The sequence below is a fragment of the Ursus maritimus genome, unplaced genomic scaffold (assembly GCF_017311325.1).
Source record: "Ursus maritimus isolate PB19 unplaced genomic scaffold, ASM1731132v1 scaffold_11, whole genome shotgun sequence".
Classification (NCBI taxonomy): domain Eukaryota; kingdom Metazoa; phylum Chordata; class Mammalia; order Carnivora; family Ursidae; genus Ursus; species Ursus maritimus.
Genome location: NW_024423453.1, coordinates 36905618 through 36926766, shown reverse-complemented (window position 1 = coordinate 36926766; position 21149 = coordinate 36905618). Strand labels below are relative to the sequence as shown.

Sequence of the window (21149 nt, the reverse complement as noted above, 5' to 3'; positions counted from 1 at the left end):
ACACACACACACACACACACACACACACACACACGACAACCATAGGCACATCAACTAAAACGTAAAGCCCTAGTGAAGAAAAGCTGTTCCTTATTTCCTCTCTCCCTCCCCTTCATCTCCTACGCTCTCATTTAAAGAAGAAAAATAAAATCAATTATACCACAGCCTAAATAAAAAGAAGTAAACCTTCAGGGTTTTTTGTTTCAAAATATGTGAAAAATGGCAAGGAAGGAAAATGATGACTTGGTAAGGAAGGAAAATGATGAATTGGCACAGAAGGAAAGCTAAACAGTTCTGAAAAGAAAACTGGGGGGAAGGGGGTGGAAGAGAACACTTAGAAAAACCATAGAGAGCATTTCTGTCCCAATAAAAATGAATTTGCATCGAAATACCTTCTATGAGCTACTTCTACCATTGCCATGTGTCTGCTAGTCAATACAGCATAAATAATAAGTATTAAATATTGTTGATGGTAGGGAAGCAGTAATAAACATGACAAGTTCCCCATACAAAATGTATTATACCGAGTCACTGTGTCTCTCAACTTGCCATTCAGCATGTTTCGATCTACCCCTCTTTGCTACCCCTTCGGATCTGCCTATGAATATAAATCATAATATTTATCTAAGCTGGCATTTTCTTCCCGAAAAGTTCCATTCAATTTCCAGACTTTAAAAGTTTCCTCCAGGTCAAATCAGTTTACGAGAAACCTTACAAAATAGCTCATTTATCCCTTCGCTATGGGAAACCACTGTAATGAACATGTTAGCTGGAAATCAAAAGTATGGTCCGAATAGACAGGCAATCAGTCAGGGAGCTGGTATTCAGCCCTCTGAAACACTGAAGTAAAGAATTTTTGCCTCAAATCAGTAGAAGCAAACGGAAGCTGCCATACATGTATCTGCTGCCCATCTTTCTCTTAGTGTTTTAGGGGTTTGGCTACTTCCCTTCTCACACCTCCAACCAACCAACCAATAAGATGGCTGGGTTATTTGCAGTGAGAAGAATTCAAGAGCAACAGCTTTTTTGGTGAGAAAAGCTATATTCAACTTTGTGCTATGGTACCCTAGGTGACAAAGCTGCGATTCCAACCCACGCAGGCTGGCTCCATCCATGCTCTTGACCACCACACCGTATTACCTCTTATACTGAAAGAAATGCACAGGCTCAGGCCATAACCAGAGAGCCAAAATAAAAACCCCGTTTTCTCCCATTTGGTGCCTCACCAGAGAAAGTATTACTTAAATCCTAATTACTGCATTTTTAGTTGCTAAAAATAACACAGGGGAAAGAACAGCAACCTAACGTTCAAAATCTCCCAAGGCATCTGCCATTTTATGATAATCACTTTATCACATTCAGGCAGACTGTGTATATTGTTAGGAGTGAAGTTATATAATAATAGCATCTCATAATGTTGTTCTGTAGGCAATGTTTGCTTAAAAGCAGAATTCAAAAGGATAAAGCAACGTAATGAGAGAAGAAGGCAGAAAAAGCAACATAAGACCAGGAGTGAGAAGGGACTAGCTTCAGAAAGTATCAAGAACCAAAAAGAAATTTTATGTACATTACTCAGTAAAGAGATCCTTTACGTTTACTAAACTACTTACCCCACCAGGAAAAAAAAGGACCATGTGGAACAGGGTAAAAAATTTTTAAAAATAAATAAAATAAAAGCAAAAAAACTCATGTAATTTATTACAAAACACCTGGATTTTTGCCTTTAGTTTCCCACCAATAACTGAGTCGCCTTGGTCAATCCCTTTAACTGTACTAGCCATGAATTTACCAAAGAGTAAAATGGGTTTAAAGCTACCTCCTAGAGTGGCAGTACCCTTTGCTCGTCAAGTTAACATATGCAGTTCATTGTATTTTTATCTCCCTCTCCCATTCTGTCCTTCATCCATCTATCACAGGCTTTCTCAATCTCAGCATTACTAACATTCTGTACATTTGGGGGCAATGGTGGGCTGTGTCCTGCACCGCGGGATGTTTAGCAACCCATCACTGGCCTCCACCCATTACATGCCAGTAGCATGTCCTTTCCAGCAATCGTGACAACCAACAGTATTTCCAGACACGGCCAAGTATCTGCTGGGGGATGCAAAATTTCCCCAGTCGAAAAGCCCCATATCCTGGTGACAGGTACAGCTCTAGGTGCTGGAGATACTGCAAAGAACAAGACACACAGGATGCCGATCTTCAGGAAGCTGACATTCTAATCCCCACGTGGGAGCCAAGGAGATTCATTTTGTCTGTAATTCTCATCCAAATCAGTTAGTCACTACCAGTGGCAGATAGGGAGACATTAACCCATAGATTTAGCATTAATTTTATCCCTTTATCAACTAGGGACAATAATGTACTTCACAGTTAAAGAAAAAAAAATTTAAACAGTGGTTCAAACTATCTTGTTTAAATAAAATACTCAAAAGTAGGTAATACACATCTAAACCCATTGATAAATTTTAATCTCATTAAAAAGTGGGACAACCAGGGGCACCAGGGTGGTGCAGGCAGTTGGGATGTCCAACTCTTGATTTCGGCTCAGGTCATGATCTCGGGGTTGTAAGGCTGAGCCCCACGTCAGGCTCCATGTTCAGCAGGGAGTCTGCTTGAGATTCTCCCTCTGCCCCTCCCCATGCTTGTGCTCTCTCTTGCTCTCTCCCTCTCTAAAATAAATAAATAAATCTTGGGGAAAAAAAGAAAAGAAACGAAAAAGTGGAACAAGCAGGTAACAGGCCTCCTGATATGTTACAGGAAGAATATAACACCACTATGATGTATTCATGGAATAAATCAATTTTTCAAAAACCTAATCTGAATCTAATGAATTCTATAGATTTAACTATATACAGGAAATCTGACAGCTAGAGAAACATGTTAAATGACACCATGACACAATCTGCCATATCTAAAATACAGAAAATTCTACTTAAAAATAACCCAGGTTGGGACCTAGGGAGCATGGTCGGTTGAGCATCAGACTCTTGGTTTCAGCTCAGGTCATGATCTCAGGATTGTGAGTTCAAGCCCCACATTGGGCTCTGTGCTCAGTGCAGAGTCTGCTTAAGATTCTCTCTCTCTCTCCCCCCCTCTGCCCCACCCTTCACACCCCCCCAGCTATCTCTCTCTCTCTAAAATAAATAAATAAATCCTTAAAAAAATAAGAATAAAAAATAAAAATGACCCAGGTTCATAAAGAAACAAACGAAAATGCTGAGGGAGAAGAAAGTGGTGCAGAGGCAGGGGACTGTGCAGATTAAAAGTGACTTAAAACATATCAGTCAATTGAAATGTGTTGACATTATTTAAACTCTGTAGGAATTTAAATAAATAGGAAAAAAATCAGTAAAAATCAAACATGGACTCAGTATTGATGATATTAATATTGTTGGGTATGATAATTGTATTCTTTTTGTCTTTCTACATTGTTTTTAAGTCTTTACCTTTTTATAGACATATACTTAAGTATTTATGGGTACAGCAATATGTTGTTTTAGAAAATCATTCAAATAATACCCAAAAGAAGTAGCAGGTAGGAGGACTTAAGAAACAAGAAGGGTAGGATGATGATAACTGTGGACACAGGGTAATGGGGCCATGAGGATTCAGTACATTAACATCTCTGGTTTTACAGACTTGGAATTTTTCAAATAGACGAATTGCAAAAAATATAAAATATATAATAGTTCATTTCATGTGCTCATTCGAACCCAAATTATCCCTGGAACACAATCCTATATGTTGGTGACCAAGAACCGATCCTGGGGGAACACTGTCATTTGTGTGCCATACAAAAATCAAAGTCCTCCAGAGTACCACAGCATAGGAATTACGGTCATGATCTTTTTTCCATTCTTTTACTCACTTCTTTTTTCCCCTCTCGTGGTATTTTCTTCATCTAATCTCAAGCTTTTCATCATTAAATTCCTTTATTTTTCATAAAAAGGGTAATGACCCATAGAGATGCTAAGCCCTAGTCTAACTCTGGTCCTAAATATCTTCTATAATAAATGCAAGACTTAAATTTATCTTAAAATCTCAAGTGAACTTCTTTGCAAATAGCTTTATATTTATGCGTTATCATTAATAAGCCTCTAGGTTCAACAGTTTAAATTTAAACTAAAAAAATCTTCATTTTTGCCTAAAAGATTCAATGAATTCAATATATAGCCTTCCTCCTGTTTCATAGCACTTAATCCCTAAAACTCACATCTACAATAGACATCTATTTCAAAAACCAAATCTATTCCAATTGTGTTGCAACTTATCTAACAACTGACATGCACCTACTACTTGTCACACTTCTGAAGGCACAGATCCCTCATAAATGTCCCCCTTTTTCATAAGGTTTAAATCAACAACTGAGATTTCCGGGCAGAGTCGGCATCTGCCGTGTGTTGGATGCCCAAGAGCACATGCCTTCCTTCTGTCACTGAGAGGAGCTTACCTCAAGTACTGTTTTAGGGCGCTTGTTATTGTCTTCACTTCCCAATCTATGGAATTCTCCAGGTCCACCTCATTGCATGTTTTTACATCTAGTGAGCAAACAAGAAAAGAGTAATTAAAACCCAGAACATTCAACGGCCCCTTTGACTTGCTCACAAAGCTTCCATTTTTAAATGGCCAAAACACAAATAATTAATTTTGGGATTTCTTATAAAAACATACACAGTTTCCTCTAGTATAAGCTGTGTTCTATTATTACACATTCCTATGCAACTTCAGAAGATCTGTAATGGAGATCAAAGGAGCAGGGTAAGATGGGGCTGGGGGGAGGGAAGACCTAGACACAGTAGGGCATTGCAATATTCACAGCCCAAAGCATAAACAGTCATGATGACTGCGATGCTGATAGTTATTACTATTATTAAAGACACTACTCAGTAGCCATGGCTTAGAGCGTGTGGCATTTGCAGTGTCTACATATTTTACTGTGTCTCAGGTGGCATTACCGTCATCACACTGTGTTATGACAAGGGAAACAGCACCGTTAATGGCAAAATGGCAACACATCCATGGGAAGAAAGGACAGTAAGCCTGGCCCCACACTTCTAAGATCTGTACTCAACATATTACCCTTCTGAAGATTAATGCATGATCAACCAAAATAGCATATGGTGATACACACATTTAAACTCAACTTTCACATCATCACAATTTATACACTCATCTAAAGACTATTTATTGGAAGCCTCTGTGCAACACTTCTGACATTCATTCTAAATAAAACGAGTTTTCTTTGTCCTAAAAGTGTTAATGACGTGTTTCTTCCAAACGCCCTTTCAGATAGCTAATAAACTTGGTGGGAAAAGATGTGTGGCTTAAACGAACAAACGGGAGGGGAAGGGAAGTAGTAAATTCTGAAAAGGAAAAAGTGAGTCTTGGTGGAAATAAAAGGAAAGGATGGTATGAAAGGGAAAAGCCAGCACTCTGGGTAGGGTAGTACCTTTAATCCTTCTCAGGCTGGGCTGCTGTACCCGGCTGCCGGCTCGGCACCGGGAAGGAGGGCACCGTGTTATCACAAACCTGGGCTTAAATCCCCACCACCACCCTAAGCAGCTGCACCACCCGAACCAAGTCAGTGCCAAGCCGGACTGAACTTCGGGTTTCGTCTGCACCATGAGATCAAGTGAACGCTCTCACAGAACTCTGAAGAGCAGCAAAGCAAATCAGGAATGTGTACAAATTCCCATAAATTGTTTCAATGAGTAGGCAATTACCACAGCTGAGTCACTACAAGTGTAAGCATTCAGAGGTGGTTCCTACTCAAAGGGAGGGGGCAGCAAATGGGTTACGATGAATGATACTACACAATCAATAGAAACTCACCTGGTTTTCTATACTCCCATCATCCAAAGGAAAAAAAAAAAAATTAGACATTCCTGGAAGAGATTTTATTTCTCCCTCACTCCAGAATGATGTTTCAACTAAGACCCAAGCAAAGGAGTCGGTTCAGACTCCCCCCCCCCCAACTCTGCCCCCCGCCCACACTGTATTTGTCTAGATAGGAGAGGAAACAGCTTGTTAGTATTTCCTCTTGAAAGGCACTAAAGAGAAAAGCCTGTCAGAACGGGACAATGGCATTCGGTCAGGCATGCCACTAAAAAATCTTTGGGCTTGGGCATGAGGAAGGATAGATGGCAACTCAATATTACTCTCAAACTTCCTGACAATAAAGTAAAACAGGAAGTGATGGTTCTTCCACAGCCGTAACATCATACATATGAAGTCCATTACTCAAAAGTCTGGAGACTTTTTAAAGCACTTCAACCGTTCTTGATTACAGCAACTGACAGCAACATGCAATAAACTACAACAATGGCAATTGATACTGATTACATTTTGATCAGTTCCTACAATTCAGAACTCATTTGTTACCGAGCTTGTCAGACAAGCCACAGATACATTCAAGAAATCAAATTAAGCACCCTGATTAAAGGTGCAATCCTTTATAACGAGGACTAAATAATTCTGTTCTAAAGGCTTTGCCAACCAATTACTTCAGTAACTGAATATTCTCTCTCTCATTAAATCAATTATTTAAATCTCATTTTAACATACAAGTCAGATAACATTTTCAATCAACTCGCTACCGGCAAATCAGCAGTTTAAAATCAGGAGGCTTCCAAAGGAAATCTTTTATTTTCACCTTTCCATCAAATAATCAGTCTATATTTTGAGAATAATATTCTTTCTACGGAAAAATAAGTCATCCTTTGAATTCATGCAATAAAAAGTAGCTGTCATATCAGAAGCTCATGACTACATAGCACCTACGGTACTAATCCTCTATTACATTTTCACTGTTTTCAAATAACTCAGTCGTCCCTAGCAGCTCTGTACAATCAGAAGACCCACTGGGACCAGGTAAATTTGCTAAGAACTTATTTGGGATTCACACTTAAAAATGCATTTGAGTGTCCAATTAGAATATATGTCCTACAGTAAACAAGGAAGGAATTTTGCTTCCTTTCTGACCAAGGGACAACACCCTTATGGATTAGTTAAAACTCTAAACTAACAAGCACAGATGCAAATAGTTGACTTTTTATTGGAGCTAATGTTTCATAATTATGTAACCAGTGTTCTTTTTTCTGAAACCGGAAATTTTCAGCCCCACCTAAATACAAAATGCTGACACCCTTCTGAATATTGACTTGGGCCCCGCTTGAAAGTACTTGATGGAGCATGCTGATTGAATGAATTTTGAGAATATACTTTATAATCCAAAATCCGAATTTTTCACCTACATTACTTTTTCCCCCCAATCTATATAAAAAAGCTGTCCTACAAATAAACAGGGTAATATTTTTTAAAGTAAAACTTCTAAATTAGTTTTATTTCTTGTTTTCTGTGCTTGTGTCTAAAAATAAAATCACCCATCCTGTTTTGCAAGTTAAATTTGGAAATAACCACCAAATTCACCAACACACATAGGCTACCGTCACATTTTTCTCACAATTTCCCCACCCCGTTCTGATGTTTTCATTCTTCAGTGGGGAGGTGGGAAGAATACAATTCTAACCCATCTTAGTTCTAACCTACCAATAACTATTGTATTTAATCTGTTATATTCTCACCTCATTTACTAAAAATCCATGACTCACCCAAAGACACCTCATCTGATATTTCTCCCTTCCCTCCCAAGTGCTCCAAGTTTCTATTTAAACAAACAAACAACTTTTACAAAACTACATCTATGCATGCCCTCTGTTAAAGCAAAAGGGAAAGGAAAGAAAAACACCTGAAAAGGGAATGAAGACAATTGCTCACTTGGGCTTTTTTTTTTTTTTTTTTTTTTTTTTCCGAAACTTAAGAAGCTTGGTGCAAGAAAAGCTAGCAGACCTCTACCTTCTGCTCCCAGAATGGAAGACAACTAACAAGACAAACAACTCCCATCGCCATGACCTGACCTGGAGGAGTAGAGATGACAGGTCTATTTAGAGGACTTTGTATGGTCAACTGTCATTAGTATTTCTTGTTGGCAGAGGAGAACAGAGAAGAACAGGGTGGAGGGGGAAGAAGAATGGAGAGAAACATTTTTTATTTTAATCTTAAATACGAGGGGTGAAAACACACCAAAAAATGAGATGGGTGAAGAGAACATCCAAGATACTGAGCATGCATTCTTTCTTTAGAAATTATCACATTTACACAAGTGTACTTAAATACTTAAAACATTTCAACCCATATACAAATACGTTACATAAAAATGGCAATAGAAAAAAACCCAAGTAAGTAAGTAGCTCTCAATTACTAAAGAAATCAAGTAAATGGAAGTTCTTGCAAAAAATATTAAATGCCTTGGAATTTTTCCTCAGATACTAAAAAATTAGATTATTTCTCATCTCTACAAAGAAAAGCATTACATACAAATTGTACTTTGAAAAGTTCAAATTTGAAATGAACATTATCTAGAGAAATGGTAACTTAAAAAAAAATTACTGTCTAATACTACAATGGGCAAAATCATCAGCACTAACTCCTCTAGAAGGAGGAATCATGGATTAAGAGCAAAGCTAAAAATCTGTCAGACTCATCCAATTTTTTTTTCTCTGTAAGATATAGAACCCTAGAATAACATACGGAAGTGAGAAAAGATAGAAACAAAGAATGTCCAGGGGATAGGGTATATACAAATACACAGAGTCTAAAATTCTTTTTTTTTTTTTTTTGGAAGGGGTATAAATTATTTGTTTTGAACACTTAGTAAATCAGGATGGATGGAAAAAGATATCTTTTTTTTAATATTAAGAGACATCTTAAGGGAATTTTAAATTAGGATACTGTGAATAAATCTATTCTGTTAAGAGCTTAGGTTTGAGTTGGTAACAAAGTAACAAGAAATTGGTATTAGTCCTAATAAAAATCCAAAGTTTGTGATTAGCAATCTTAAATTCATAGTAGGAATTATTTATGGATTAAGTAAAATAATTTCTACTGTGTAGCAGCCACCTCCTTTAATAAGGAAATAACAAGTCAGTATCTTTCCCTCATCAATTCTTCAACTTCCTGAAGAAATACTTCTTGGGAAAACACAGCATTTCCTTTGTTAGCAACTGAAGTCAGGTTGTATCACGCTTGTATCCCTGACTTCTCTGCTCTGAGTCTCATGGAAAGTGAAAACCATTTTCCAGGTCATGAATTTTTGAGGGTTTAGATATTTTAAAACACCTTGCCAGTTCGGGATTATCTTGAGACATTTCCCATGAGCAGAGGAAACTACCACCTTAGTTCAGGGATGCAGATCAAGTGGGATTTCATGAGATTAAGAACAACTTTTGAGACAGCTTAACACTTCAGCGTGACCACAAAGACACCCTTGTTTGAACTTCCCTTGAACGTGAACAAGAAGATAATAAAAATAATGTTAGGATCCTTAGGACCAATTTACTGCCAAAGTGTGCCTTTCAGCCAAAATATCCCCTTCTGATACCAACAGAGTCTTCCAATTCTAATCATTATTACACCATCTTGGAAATGAGAGAAGTGTTTCTAATTTTAAAATTAACTAAAAGCAGATGTTGTAGTCCCATTAAACTCTTCCAGCTGCTACTGAACCACTGGCAACCTGCGTCTATTTAATTTGGAGACCACTAATGGTAAAAAGGAAAATCTGACTGCCAAAATTGCACACCCAAGTTAAACCAGAGAGGCAGAAAATGAAAACAGCTCATGAAAGCGAATGTATTCTAAGACAGCTGTCCAACTGAGGACGGGCAATTTTTCCTGCGGTTAATAGCTTAAAAAAGGTTATTGCTTATTAAATCCTTAATTCAAATACAGCCAAACAAGCAATCCGATCTGCAACATGTCAGTTGATTTTATTCATCTTGGTTTATGCTCCCAAAAACTGAGTCCTTCCTACAATGCTTTAAGATGCAGACAGGTTTAAATGCATTGACAGCATACCTGAGGGCATAGTTAATATTGATTAATTAAAGTGAGATATCAAGTTAATTAATATTTAGCAAGGTCAAAATGACAGATTGGTTTGACATGCAGGCCCTCCAGCCTGATGAGTTATCATCACTCCTCAAGAGGCAGCCTGCTTTGGGGTGGGGAGAGAAGTGGGGCGCCTTACAGGTGGCGCTGAACTGACAGCAGCGTGTAATGTAAAAGCGCTTTGTCATTCACGTAATGTCTGGGGTAATGAAATGAATTCGCTTTCTGGCTTCCTCTAGTCTGCGATGCCAAAGAACACTGTGTTATCAGCACAGATGGAGCATGCATGGTTCTGGAGAAGAGCCTGGTGCAAACTACAAACAAGCCACTGTGAATACCAATGAATCCCAGAGAATCAGATCCTTGCTGTCAAGTGACAGTTTTGGAAGCAACATAAAAATGAGTGAGTCCCAGTGGTCTTGTCCAACCAAATGTACTGTCAAGACTCTGGACAGGGAATTTGGAAGCCATGCAAATCGCAGAGGCCTGGCTGCTACTTTCCTGTGAGAAGCAAGTGCAAGAAGACATTCACCCATGAGCCTGCATTCCTTTTCCACCCCCCCACCCCCCATTTCTTAGTCAGTAAAGACAGTGGATAATCTGTGCTGAGGCAAACACTAATCTACTTCTCCGCATCAGCTATCTCCGCTCAGGAGAAAGCTCATCTAGACAGAAGAACAGAATGGATTCACAAGTATGCTGTACGTTACTATGGAATATTAAGTGGTGAAGACAATGAACATCAACAAACAATGCATGGAAAATGATTAGAAAAGAGGCATACCCATCAACATACTCAGAAGTCTCTGGACCTTTGAACTCACCCCCACAACTCTGTACAATCCTTGGTCATTTATACCTATGGGAAGAGACAGAGTGTTAGCAAAATACAAGACTGTCATATTTTAAAAGCTGGCAACCAACAATTGTATTCAGAATCTTTGCTAACTCACATTAGCAGCATTCCTGTTGACTATAAAAATAACGTTCGACAAAAGCAAGTGTTTACCAACTTGTTTTAGCAGCTTGGTATTCATGAGCTATGGTTGGAAAATAATCTCATAAAAACAATGTTCCATGTGGACAAAATGTAATGAGTCAATGTTAATGAAAGAAGTTCCTTAAGTAGTACTCATGTGTACCAATGCATTCTGTAAAGATGCACTGTAACTTTCATGTTTGTTATGTTTACTTATTCTCGATGTTTTTCTTGAAAAGTTTTAGCTTTTTAAAAATAACATGGTGTTAATTGGTACACAGAAAGAAATCATTATTTGGATGGTTCTTTAAGACCATGGAAATGCATTCAAAATGAAGGCAGAACTGTTTCTGTTTGGAAGAGCTGTTATATGCTCTGTCCAGGGTTGAGCTCTGAAACTTCCAAGGAACATTACTACAAAGTATACATCAAAACGAACCAAATCACACCATTCTCTCTCTGCGGAGCCAGGAAAACAAAAATCTCTTTGCACCACAGACAAGTAAAGGCAAGAAAATGTACTGTCGAACATAATTTACTGTATTGAATACATGGCATGTTTGGATTCTGATTTGAATAAACCAACTTGTAAAAGGGCATTTTTCAGGCAATCAGGAAATTCTGAGTGACGTTAAGATTAGGTCAGAAAACGTCCCCCATGGGGCGCCTGGGTGGCACAGCAGTTAAGCGTCTGCCTTCGGCTCAGGGCGTGATCCCAGCGTTACGGGATCGAGCCCCACATCAGGCTCCTCCGCTAGGAGCCTGCTTCTTCCTCTCCCACTCCCCCTGCTTGTGTTCCCTCTCTCGCTGGCTGTCTCTATCTCTGTCAAATAAATAAATAAAATCTTTAAAAAAAAAAAAAAGAAAACGTCCCCCTATTTTTTCAAGATACATGCCAAAAAGAGTGAAAGGAACCTATCTGAGATTTGCTTTAAGAGCAAAGGAGGGATAAATGAAGCAATTTTAGTAAAATCTTTATAATTGTTGAGCCTGAGTAATAGGAATACAAGAGTTCACTGTACCACCCTATCTACTGTTTTTATGCTTGAAACCTTTCATAATAAAATAATGGCTTTCAAAAAAACAGGACTTATATTTATTTCTCAAAAGAGTTACAGCTTGCTGCCTGTGCTTCTGGTCTGCACTACCAATGTTAAAGCTAACAAGAACACAACTGGCTGAAAGGAAGATGATGCCTCTAATCCTCCAAGTTTCCAAAACAAAACACCACCAAAAAGGCCATGGAATTTGCCCAAGGGGGCTTACTCTCTTTTTTGCCTCCCTGCATGGGTGATGAATAGAATACCAGACAGATTCTGAAGGGCTAGATTCTGGTCAAGGCTCAGTCACTCCTGAGCTCTGAAACCTTGGGCAAGACGAGATCGGATCTCGATGAGGTATCTGAGATCAAGGATAGCATCTTGTACCTTGTGTTACGGAGAGTGGATATTGAGACGATATTAACACATGTACTGTCAATTCTAACACACCGCACACACAAAACCTCTCATTATTCCTTGCAAAAAACAAGTCTTCATTTTCCTTTTCTCTATTTTGCCTTTCATTTATTTCTCCTTAATCATTTTGTAAGCTTCTCAAATGTCCTACTTGTCCATCTATGATATGCAAAATTTTGCATCCTCCCAAAACCCATAACCCTCACTCCCTCAGAACTTGACTTTGGAAATAAAGTATTTAAAAGAGGTAATTAAGTTAAAATTAGGTCAGTAGGGTAGACCCTATACCAACATGACCAATGTTCTTATAAGGAGTTGGGACACACACATACAGAGGGAAGACGATGTGAAGACACAGGAAGAAGACCGTCACCCACAAACCAAGGAGAGGGGCACTCAGAAGAAACCAACCCTGCTGACACATGGACCTCAGATTTCTAGCTCCAACAATTCTGAGAAAGTAAATTTCTATTGTTTAAGCCACCCAGTCTGTGGTACTTCACTATGGTAGTCCAAGCAAATACACACACCTTCTCTCTCAATTATCTCCAAAGAGCTCAAAGGACCAGAGGAGCAAAGGCTAGCCTTTCAGTCTACATATGTCTGTTCTAAAGAGGCTTTGAATGCTAGAGAATCAAAGCAGCAGAGAGGCATCTTCCTGATGGGGAAGCTCACAGACTCCGAGAGAGAGAGAGAGAGAAATTCAGGTCAGCCCTGCCGGAGTTGATAAAAAGGAAATTGTCAAGAAACACAAAAATCAGAGTTTGAGCCTGCTACAAGAGAAAAGACTGGGCCTCATTCCTTCCTTCTCCTAGAGGCCAGAAGGCCATGTCCGGAGAGTTTAAAATACCAGAGGATTTTTTTCCTCAATACACCTCTATTTAAGAAACCTAAAATAGTTTGACTTTAGTGCCAGAAGCCAAAAGAGCAAGTCATATTCTGCAGTCAAACAAACGTGTGTCTTTGAGAAGGGCCTGAAATACATAGAGAAATGAAATAAGAATGTTACCTCAGTAATAATCATCACTCTGTGCTGGTAATTACTATCAGATAATTGATCAAGTTCAAATTCATCAACCTGAGAGAAGCTGAGTTAATTGCTAATGCATAATGAAAGGTGCAAGGGGGAATTGATGCTACTCAACTCAGTTTCCATTTTTTTAAGATGAAATTTAAATAAACCTCATATAAAAGCAGCTTGGAAACAGCACATAAAACACATACACACACACACAAGTCATGTAGGATTTTGTTTCTTGTTACAATGTCCTTAAAAGCAAACAGGAACATACTTTATATCTATGAACATACACATGTCCTATAAAAGACAACAAATAAATATATTTGAAGAATATAAACCAATCAATATGCCAAGTCCCATGAGTGGGTTTAGCACTGTCTCTCCGGCTTCTCTTCCACATTTTCCCCTTTCAGCCAAAGGAGTCACTATTTCTAATCACCAAGTATTAGAATTTTGAATTTTTCTTCAACTTCCTGTCACTTTCTAAATTCAATAGTTGCACAATTTCTTCAAACTTCAGACTAACCTCTGCTCCATCACCACAGTTTTGAATTTTAAACACACACATTTCTTAAGGCATCCTTGCAGGGAAGCACACATAACCATAATTCATTCTGAACAGCATCATTTTTTTCATTTTTCAAACCACTTTGATTATCTAAGTTCTCTTCCATCCCCATTTAAGAGTAAGCCATCAGATCCAGTCTAGATTCCATAACAAGTAGGTAGGGCATAAATACATAAATATCCACAATGGGGCCTACCTCACCTACCCTGGAGTATTCACCTTTAGCAGAGCAGACCTCGAACTATCATCGCAAATAACCAAATTCGTCCCCTCCTGAGGTAGAGGCCCCATCTGACAGAAATGTTCTTCCCCTTCTCTTCACAAATTACTCATCTGTCAAGTATTTATTCATCAAATATGTGCCAGGTTCTGTTCTAGCTGCCCAAGATTCAACAGTGAGCAAAATGAAGTCCCATCTGGACCTTCGAAACCAGATTAAAATCCCACCTTTTCTACCACCAGCCCACAGTGATACTCCCTTTCCCTGAACGTGACTCATAATTAATTCCTCTTAACTCTTGATTACATTTTAAAACAAGCCCACAATCTCTTATTTGCAATTCCCAAAAGCAAAATCTGAATGCATGACCTGACGTAAGATTATTTATGTATTTTTCTCCCACTAAGTGTGAATATTCCTAATTAACCATGTTAAAGGTAATTTCCACACACAACCTATCTGGAGATGTAATATACTGTCTACATTACTTTTCTAGAACACATCCAGCCTCATGATTTTCAAACCTGTGTTCCACCTTCTCTTCCCAAATACACACAGACATGGAAAGATCCTAGGTCAATCTTGGTTTTTGCTTTTAATAGCTTTCATGGTGCCTTGCATAGAATAGTTGAGTACAGAAGAGGCAATGGCCAGGGTGATCTGACTTGAAATTAACTTGGAACTACAGATATAAAATTGGACTTGGTCCAAAACAGACATTACAATTAAGAACTAAAAACTTAAGATATCCAAGTTATTACAATCTTTTCAGGATATTGACATTCCCTGATGTCATTACTACAAGACTTTCTAACTTTTAACAAAAATTTGTCATCTGATCAAAGTGTTATAGACCCAAAGATTTTTTTCTCTTTTAATAAATAAGAGTGTTTCTGATCAGTAGTAAAGAAAGGGTAAGTGCTCTCCATTACCGTGACAAGCAGCTGCTGACAGCTGTCCCTGGGCAAAGTGGACAAGGTGAAATCAAATGTGTCTTCCTTCCCACCACCTGTCTCCTCCAATCTCACACAGTCCTGTCATTGAGCACTAGCCACATCTTTCTTGAGGAGAAAGTCAAAAAGTGGAAATGAGTCAGGTTTCGTCATCATCTCTGCCCAACAGCTTCCCTCTCAGAACCCAGATGATGCTGCCAGAACCAGTCTATTCTACTCCATAAAACACCTGCACAGAACTACCCAACCCCAGTGGGCACTCAGAGGCCCTGGTAGGTGGGCTGGAGAAGCAAAAAAATAAGACGCTCTTGGAAAATAAAAGAATTAGACACAAAAGGAAAAGAAAGCCAAAGAGGGTGGATAAGTTCAGTTGAACAACAGAGGTGGGGGAAAAGGCTGGAGTGGCTGCAACTGGCAAATAAATGTATTGAGTAAGAAGAAAACAGGAAGTGGCAATTAGAGTAAAGGAAGCAGAAGAGAGAAGACAGGTCATTAAAACACACACACACACACACACACACACACACACACAGAGGAAAGGTCAACACAGAACAGAATGAAAGGAAGGAGAAATTGGAGATAAATGAGAAGATAACAGACTAGAAATTACATAACATTTAAATTCTTATTTAATAAAATACTGTGTACTTACTATATTTTAAGCACTGAGATAGAATAAAGTGAAGTCAGGGTAAAATTTAAAAGAGAATTAAAATTAAGAGAGAGAGCAACTTGGGACCAATGCAGCCATAAAGTCTTGTTTTTCCTTTTCTTTCTGGCTTCAGGAGTAGATTCCATACCTGATAACTCAGGATTCTTAATAACTTGCATGATCTTCAGCACATGGTATATATTTAACAAACGAATTGGATAAATTAATGGATAAACTGAATAAATGATTAATAAGTTGATGACTGATTTGTAAAGTGATAAGGACAGAAAATAAAAAGGGACAGAAAAGGTTGTTAGTAGAAAAGACAGATATAACAGTATAAAAGAATAAGACTCAAAGTGGAACTTAAATACTTTTGATGGTAACAGGCACAAAATTATTAAAATCATACACGTTTTCCAGGTGTATGATTCTACAGAAATAAATGACCATATGTTATGGGTCTATCAACCAACATTCATTCATTTCTCATCTAGTAACCAGCAGAGTGCTTGGCATGGAATGAGGTAATTGATCAATATTTGTGGAAGGGCCGAATCATTCATTTGCACTTGCGCAAGCTGACAACAGGGGTGAAAGGCCATTAATATTCAGGTTCACATTCACAGAATTTACATCAAAAGTCTGCCACATGTCATCATTAATAAGGCATACACGCACACACACACGCACGCATGCATAGATACACAGGTCCCCCAGCACTGCAAAGATTTTTTTCCCCTTTGGGCTATGTAATGAACAAACATACAATTTTATGCATATATAAATATTAATCACAGTTGCATGTTTTATAATTATACATTATAAATGTTAACTAACCTCGAGAGACTCTTGAAAATAAAAGGAAAAAAGCACTACAGGTAAAATGATGAGGAAAAACTTGTGAGGAAATGACCGAGCAACAAAGCTAAGAATGATATGCTTTAAAGGTGACTCCAAAAATAGCAATGATGAGGCTCATGAATATTGCTTCAGGTCAGCAGTAAATTACAAAAATTTGATAATGTGTCCCTTATATCTATTTTTAACTAATCCCCAAAAACACTCCATTTACATGTCTGCAAATCCAATAAGCACTTTCCAGGCTATCCACTGAACTGGGTTACATAAAAATAAACAGCTTCATATACAAAGATTTCCTTCCAAGATACCGGACAATTCATAATACCTTAAGGTTCTGTCAAAAACACACATTTATATTGAATTATTTTTAAGTATAAGCAGGCAGAACCAAGAATCATTCGCTCTAGCCCATCAAAGGGATATAACATTCAACATCATAAATTTAATAAACTAGATTTATAGAATTCTAAAACTTTGGAAGAAGAATGCATTGTTTTTAACACTTCTAATGAATTAAATAGTACAAAAAGGGTAAGAAACAAATTTTAAGCCCTGCAAGAGAATTTTAACTACAGCTGATAGTAACATTTTAATCTTTCTAGATCTTGGTTCCCTCACTTAAAAAAAAAAAAAAAAAGCATAACCAGGTTACTGATATCCTGGAAACTTCCAACTCTACCACTACCCTGTTGTACAACCTAGCAAGTTGCTCCATCTCTCTGTGTCTCAGTTTCTTTACCTGAAAAATGAGGTTAATGGTGGCATGGGGTTGTCACGAAAATCAGAGGAGACAACATGTGTAAAGCATGTGCATGGGCCTCACATACCAAGCACTCATTAAAAGCTTTAGTTGAGCATAAAATTCAAAATCAGAATCAAAATCAGTATCGACACAGCTAGGTACAAGACACGACACACACACAAGTTGCCCTACCTGAGGCGTGCAGTCTATAGCCTACCTTTATACGATAAAGCACATGTTGAGAAGAGAGTCAAAGTGTATTCAATATGAATGGCTCATGGAAAATGTGAAATTCCTGTTCACTGATCACATTTGGAATTCCTCCCCTAGTTGATGATTATTTGGGCAGCAGACAGAAAAACATTACAGACAGCTACTATCTGCCAGAAACTACTCGGCAGTTTCCTTCCTCTGAAGTCTTGGTTTCACTTTCAGTTGGCCTCCACGTACTCTTTTCAGATAAATCCACTTCTGCACTATGATGAATAGCCTCCCACCAGCAGGAACTTTGAAGAAAGGTCTCACGATTTCATTCACATGGTCTTCCCACACCCAAACCAACCTGGGACTGAGCTCGGAAACCCGACAGCCTGGGGCGTGAGGGCAGCTGTGCCCACTGAGGCTGGCTGTCACATCCACTTCCGTTACTACATCCCATCCCAGCGGAAGCGATGAGTATAGACAAAATACAAGGCAAATATCCAATTCTGGGTCTAAGTCAATATCTTTGGAAGCACTGATCACTTCAGGACTCTTCAGACACATCTAGGCTGGACTCTAAGACTCATCTTTTCCAAATCCAAGTCTCATGTACAAAGGGTATTTGGTTTATTAGCTGCTACCTTGGTATTAGGGTCAGAACAGAATATATATTCCTAGCATTCCACGTGGCCAGCCTCATTCCCAGTTTCTAGCCCACATGAGAAAGCATTTTTGCTTCGGACAACCCCTAGACTTGCTGCTGTTCCTTGCACAAACACCCAAACCAGTGGGCAGGGCGCCTCCAGCAGGGCTGGTGAGAAACTACAAACTAACGGGAAGTTTCCTCTTTCATTAGTAACACTTGGAGTCCCAAGTATTACTCCCCAGAGGTCTGATGTCCTCTGACAGATCTGACAGATCTAGCTATGACTCATTCGATGTGCCCTTCCATCTTTCCTCACAGTGTAAACCCTGGGGAAAGGAGTATCTCACAGTCCTGGGCCTCCCAGCAGCATTCAGCAACCCTATTAACACTAAGCTGAATTGTCAACCAACTCTTCCTCTCACCTTACTCTACTGCCACGGGACAATTCTGACTTCCAGTCAGGAGATGAAGATCCAAATTCTGGCTCTGCCACTTTCTAGTTGTGTGAACTGTGGCAGGTTTACCCTCAACCTGTTCCAAGCCTCCGATCCCTCATACGCACCTGAGCCTAACAAACAAGATCAATCTTCTCAACCACCCACTGAGTTTTGTAGGGATGGGTGAGCTAGAGTACATGACATACTTGGAAACCATAAAATGCCATTCATTATTAGGTTTTAAATATTGTCAGGTGCAGATTCCACGCTGATACTACGTCTTCCACTAAGAGACTTTCCATGGTGCTGCAGAGATTCTCAGCAAAGGGGATAAATCTCTCTTGGGCTGATGGTGCCCCTTCAGAGGCCCATGCTGGAGCTGCTATGGAAAGAAGAAGGCATGACTTTAGAATGGCTTCATCTCAAATCTGGATGAGCACTTTGGACACTGACACTTAAATCTCCCTGCTCCCCTTTTCTGCTATCTACAGTTTCAAAATTCCTCCATTTAAAAATTTGTCTAGGGGCACCTAGGTGGCTCAGTTGGTGAAGCGTCTGCCTCCCACTCAGGTCATGATCCCAGGGTCCTGGGATCAAGCCCCGCAACTGGGCTCCCTCCTTAGCAGAGAGCCTGCTTCTCCCTCTTCCTCTGCCGCCCCCACCCCACTTGTGCTCTCTCACTCTCTGTCAAATAAATAAAATCTTTAAAAAATAAATAAAAAATAAAAATGTGTCTGTATTCTTTCGTTTATCTCCAGCATCCTTAGGAAATCAGCCTACAGAGTCTCCATCTCCTCATGGTCATGGATGTTGAGAGCACCGACATTAAAAACTCAGCCTTGGGTTTGAGTTGTAGTCTAATGCTTTCTGGCTGAGGCTTACACAAGTCAAATCACATCTCCTGGCTTCAGATGCTCATGTAAAATGGAGAAACACGGTCTCATAGGGTTCTTGTAATAAGTACAACCTGTCCGGCCTGGCTATTCTCTAGCTTCTTGCTTCCCAACTCTTAACCCAGTGGTTTTTTTCTTGGTCTTCCTCCTGCCTAAACTTACTAGAGCAGGTGACATAGGTATGACTTTCTCTTCCTTGGAATTGCCCCTCTTCCGGATTCCTTTACACCACACTGCCTTGGGTTCCTCTCCGACCCATGACTGTGCTATGTCTCCCTAATTATTCTTTTTCCCCATATTCTCGAACACAAAGATCCCCAAAGATTCTGCCCTTTGCCCCATTATCTTCTTCCCTCACCATCCATCTGACATGACTTTCTGACACTCAAAACTTCACCCCTCTGAAAATCATGCCCACCTTCTTCTCTTTGTTGCCTTCATCTTATTTCTGACAGAAATGTCACAGGCACCTTGAATTCCTATGAGAAACCAATCCCAGTCCCCATGTTCCTCCCAAACCTATTGCTCCTCCTGCATTCTCTGTCTTGGCTAAAGAAGTCTTCATCTACCTTGGCTGGAAAGCTTATAGTTTACCTTCCCTTCTCCCTGTCTTCTACAGCCAACATGTCATCAGATTCTGTTTTTCTGCCAAGTGTCTCGTCCTATCCATCCCTTCTTTCCATTGCCGACACCCTAGTTTAAACTTCCATCAACTCCTGTGTGGATTATTTCTAAAATCCAACCAGCCATCCTGCCTGCCATCCCGTCCATCCCACCCGGCTCCCGTTAAATCTACTTCCTCCCATTAAAAGACGTGAACACATGCCTGCTCAAATCTGTCAACGTCTCACCATTGCCTATAGAACCGAGGCAAACGTGCAGCACAGCACCTGGGATGCACACACTCTGGCCACACTCTGGCCTCGACTGCTCACAGAGCATCTTGTCACATCATACCCATCCACCCCCTCTGCCAGCAACACCCCAAGACGGATGGATGAACACCATCTGTTCCACTATCTCTCTCGGGAGCAAAGAACATGTTTGCCTGCAGCTTTGGAAAATAGAGATAGTGTCTCCATCTAGAACAAAGGGCAGGCATGCTCGCTGGCCATAATAAAAGACTCAAGCTTCCTAAGTTCAGAGTTTTTTTCTCTTATAATATGACCCACTATGTGTGCAGATCTCACCTGACCCTCTCTGCAGTGCCCTTGGGAATCAGACGCCGACACAAAATTTAATACTCTGGCTACTGAGAGTAATAAACTGTCCTTCATCTCTGATCTAGGAGTCTTGAGTCTTCTACTAGCATCCATGAAACTGCAAAATAACTTGTTCACATGAAAGCATAAAATCAGGTCCTTCACTGCCTTGAAACTAGATTGAAGCTAATCTTTAAGAAAAGGAACCATATCTCCACCATTTTTTCTTCCAGTATCTTTCCTACAGGAAACACTGAAAAAGAACGGACTAAAGCCCATCTAACACACACATGCCCAGGAATACGTAAGTATTAAATGCGCTGGAGTGGACGGGACAGCTACATACAAGTACATTTCATTTTC

At 39.4% G+C, this 21149-nt stretch overlaps 1 protein-coding gene across 2 annotated transcripts in view; it reads right to left on the bottom strand.

Moving 5' to 3' along the window:
- ARHGAP10 (Rho GTPase activating protein 10) overlaps positions 1 to 21149 on the bottom strand; it is a 308238-nt gene that overhangs the window by 123508 nt on the left and 163581 nt on the right. The window contains exons 14-15 of one of the 2 annotated variants that reach the window (XM_008685462.2): positions 10736 to 10810; positions 4454 to 4541 (exon numbers count right to left, since the gene is read on the bottom strand). In XM_008685462.2, the coding sequence (XP_008683684.1) occupies positions 4454 to 4541; positions 10736 to 10810 (163 nt within the window). The remainder of the gene's footprint in view (positions 1 to 4453; positions 4542 to 10735; positions 10811 to 21149) is intronic. The other variant, XM_008685463.2, reaches the window with a different exon arrangement.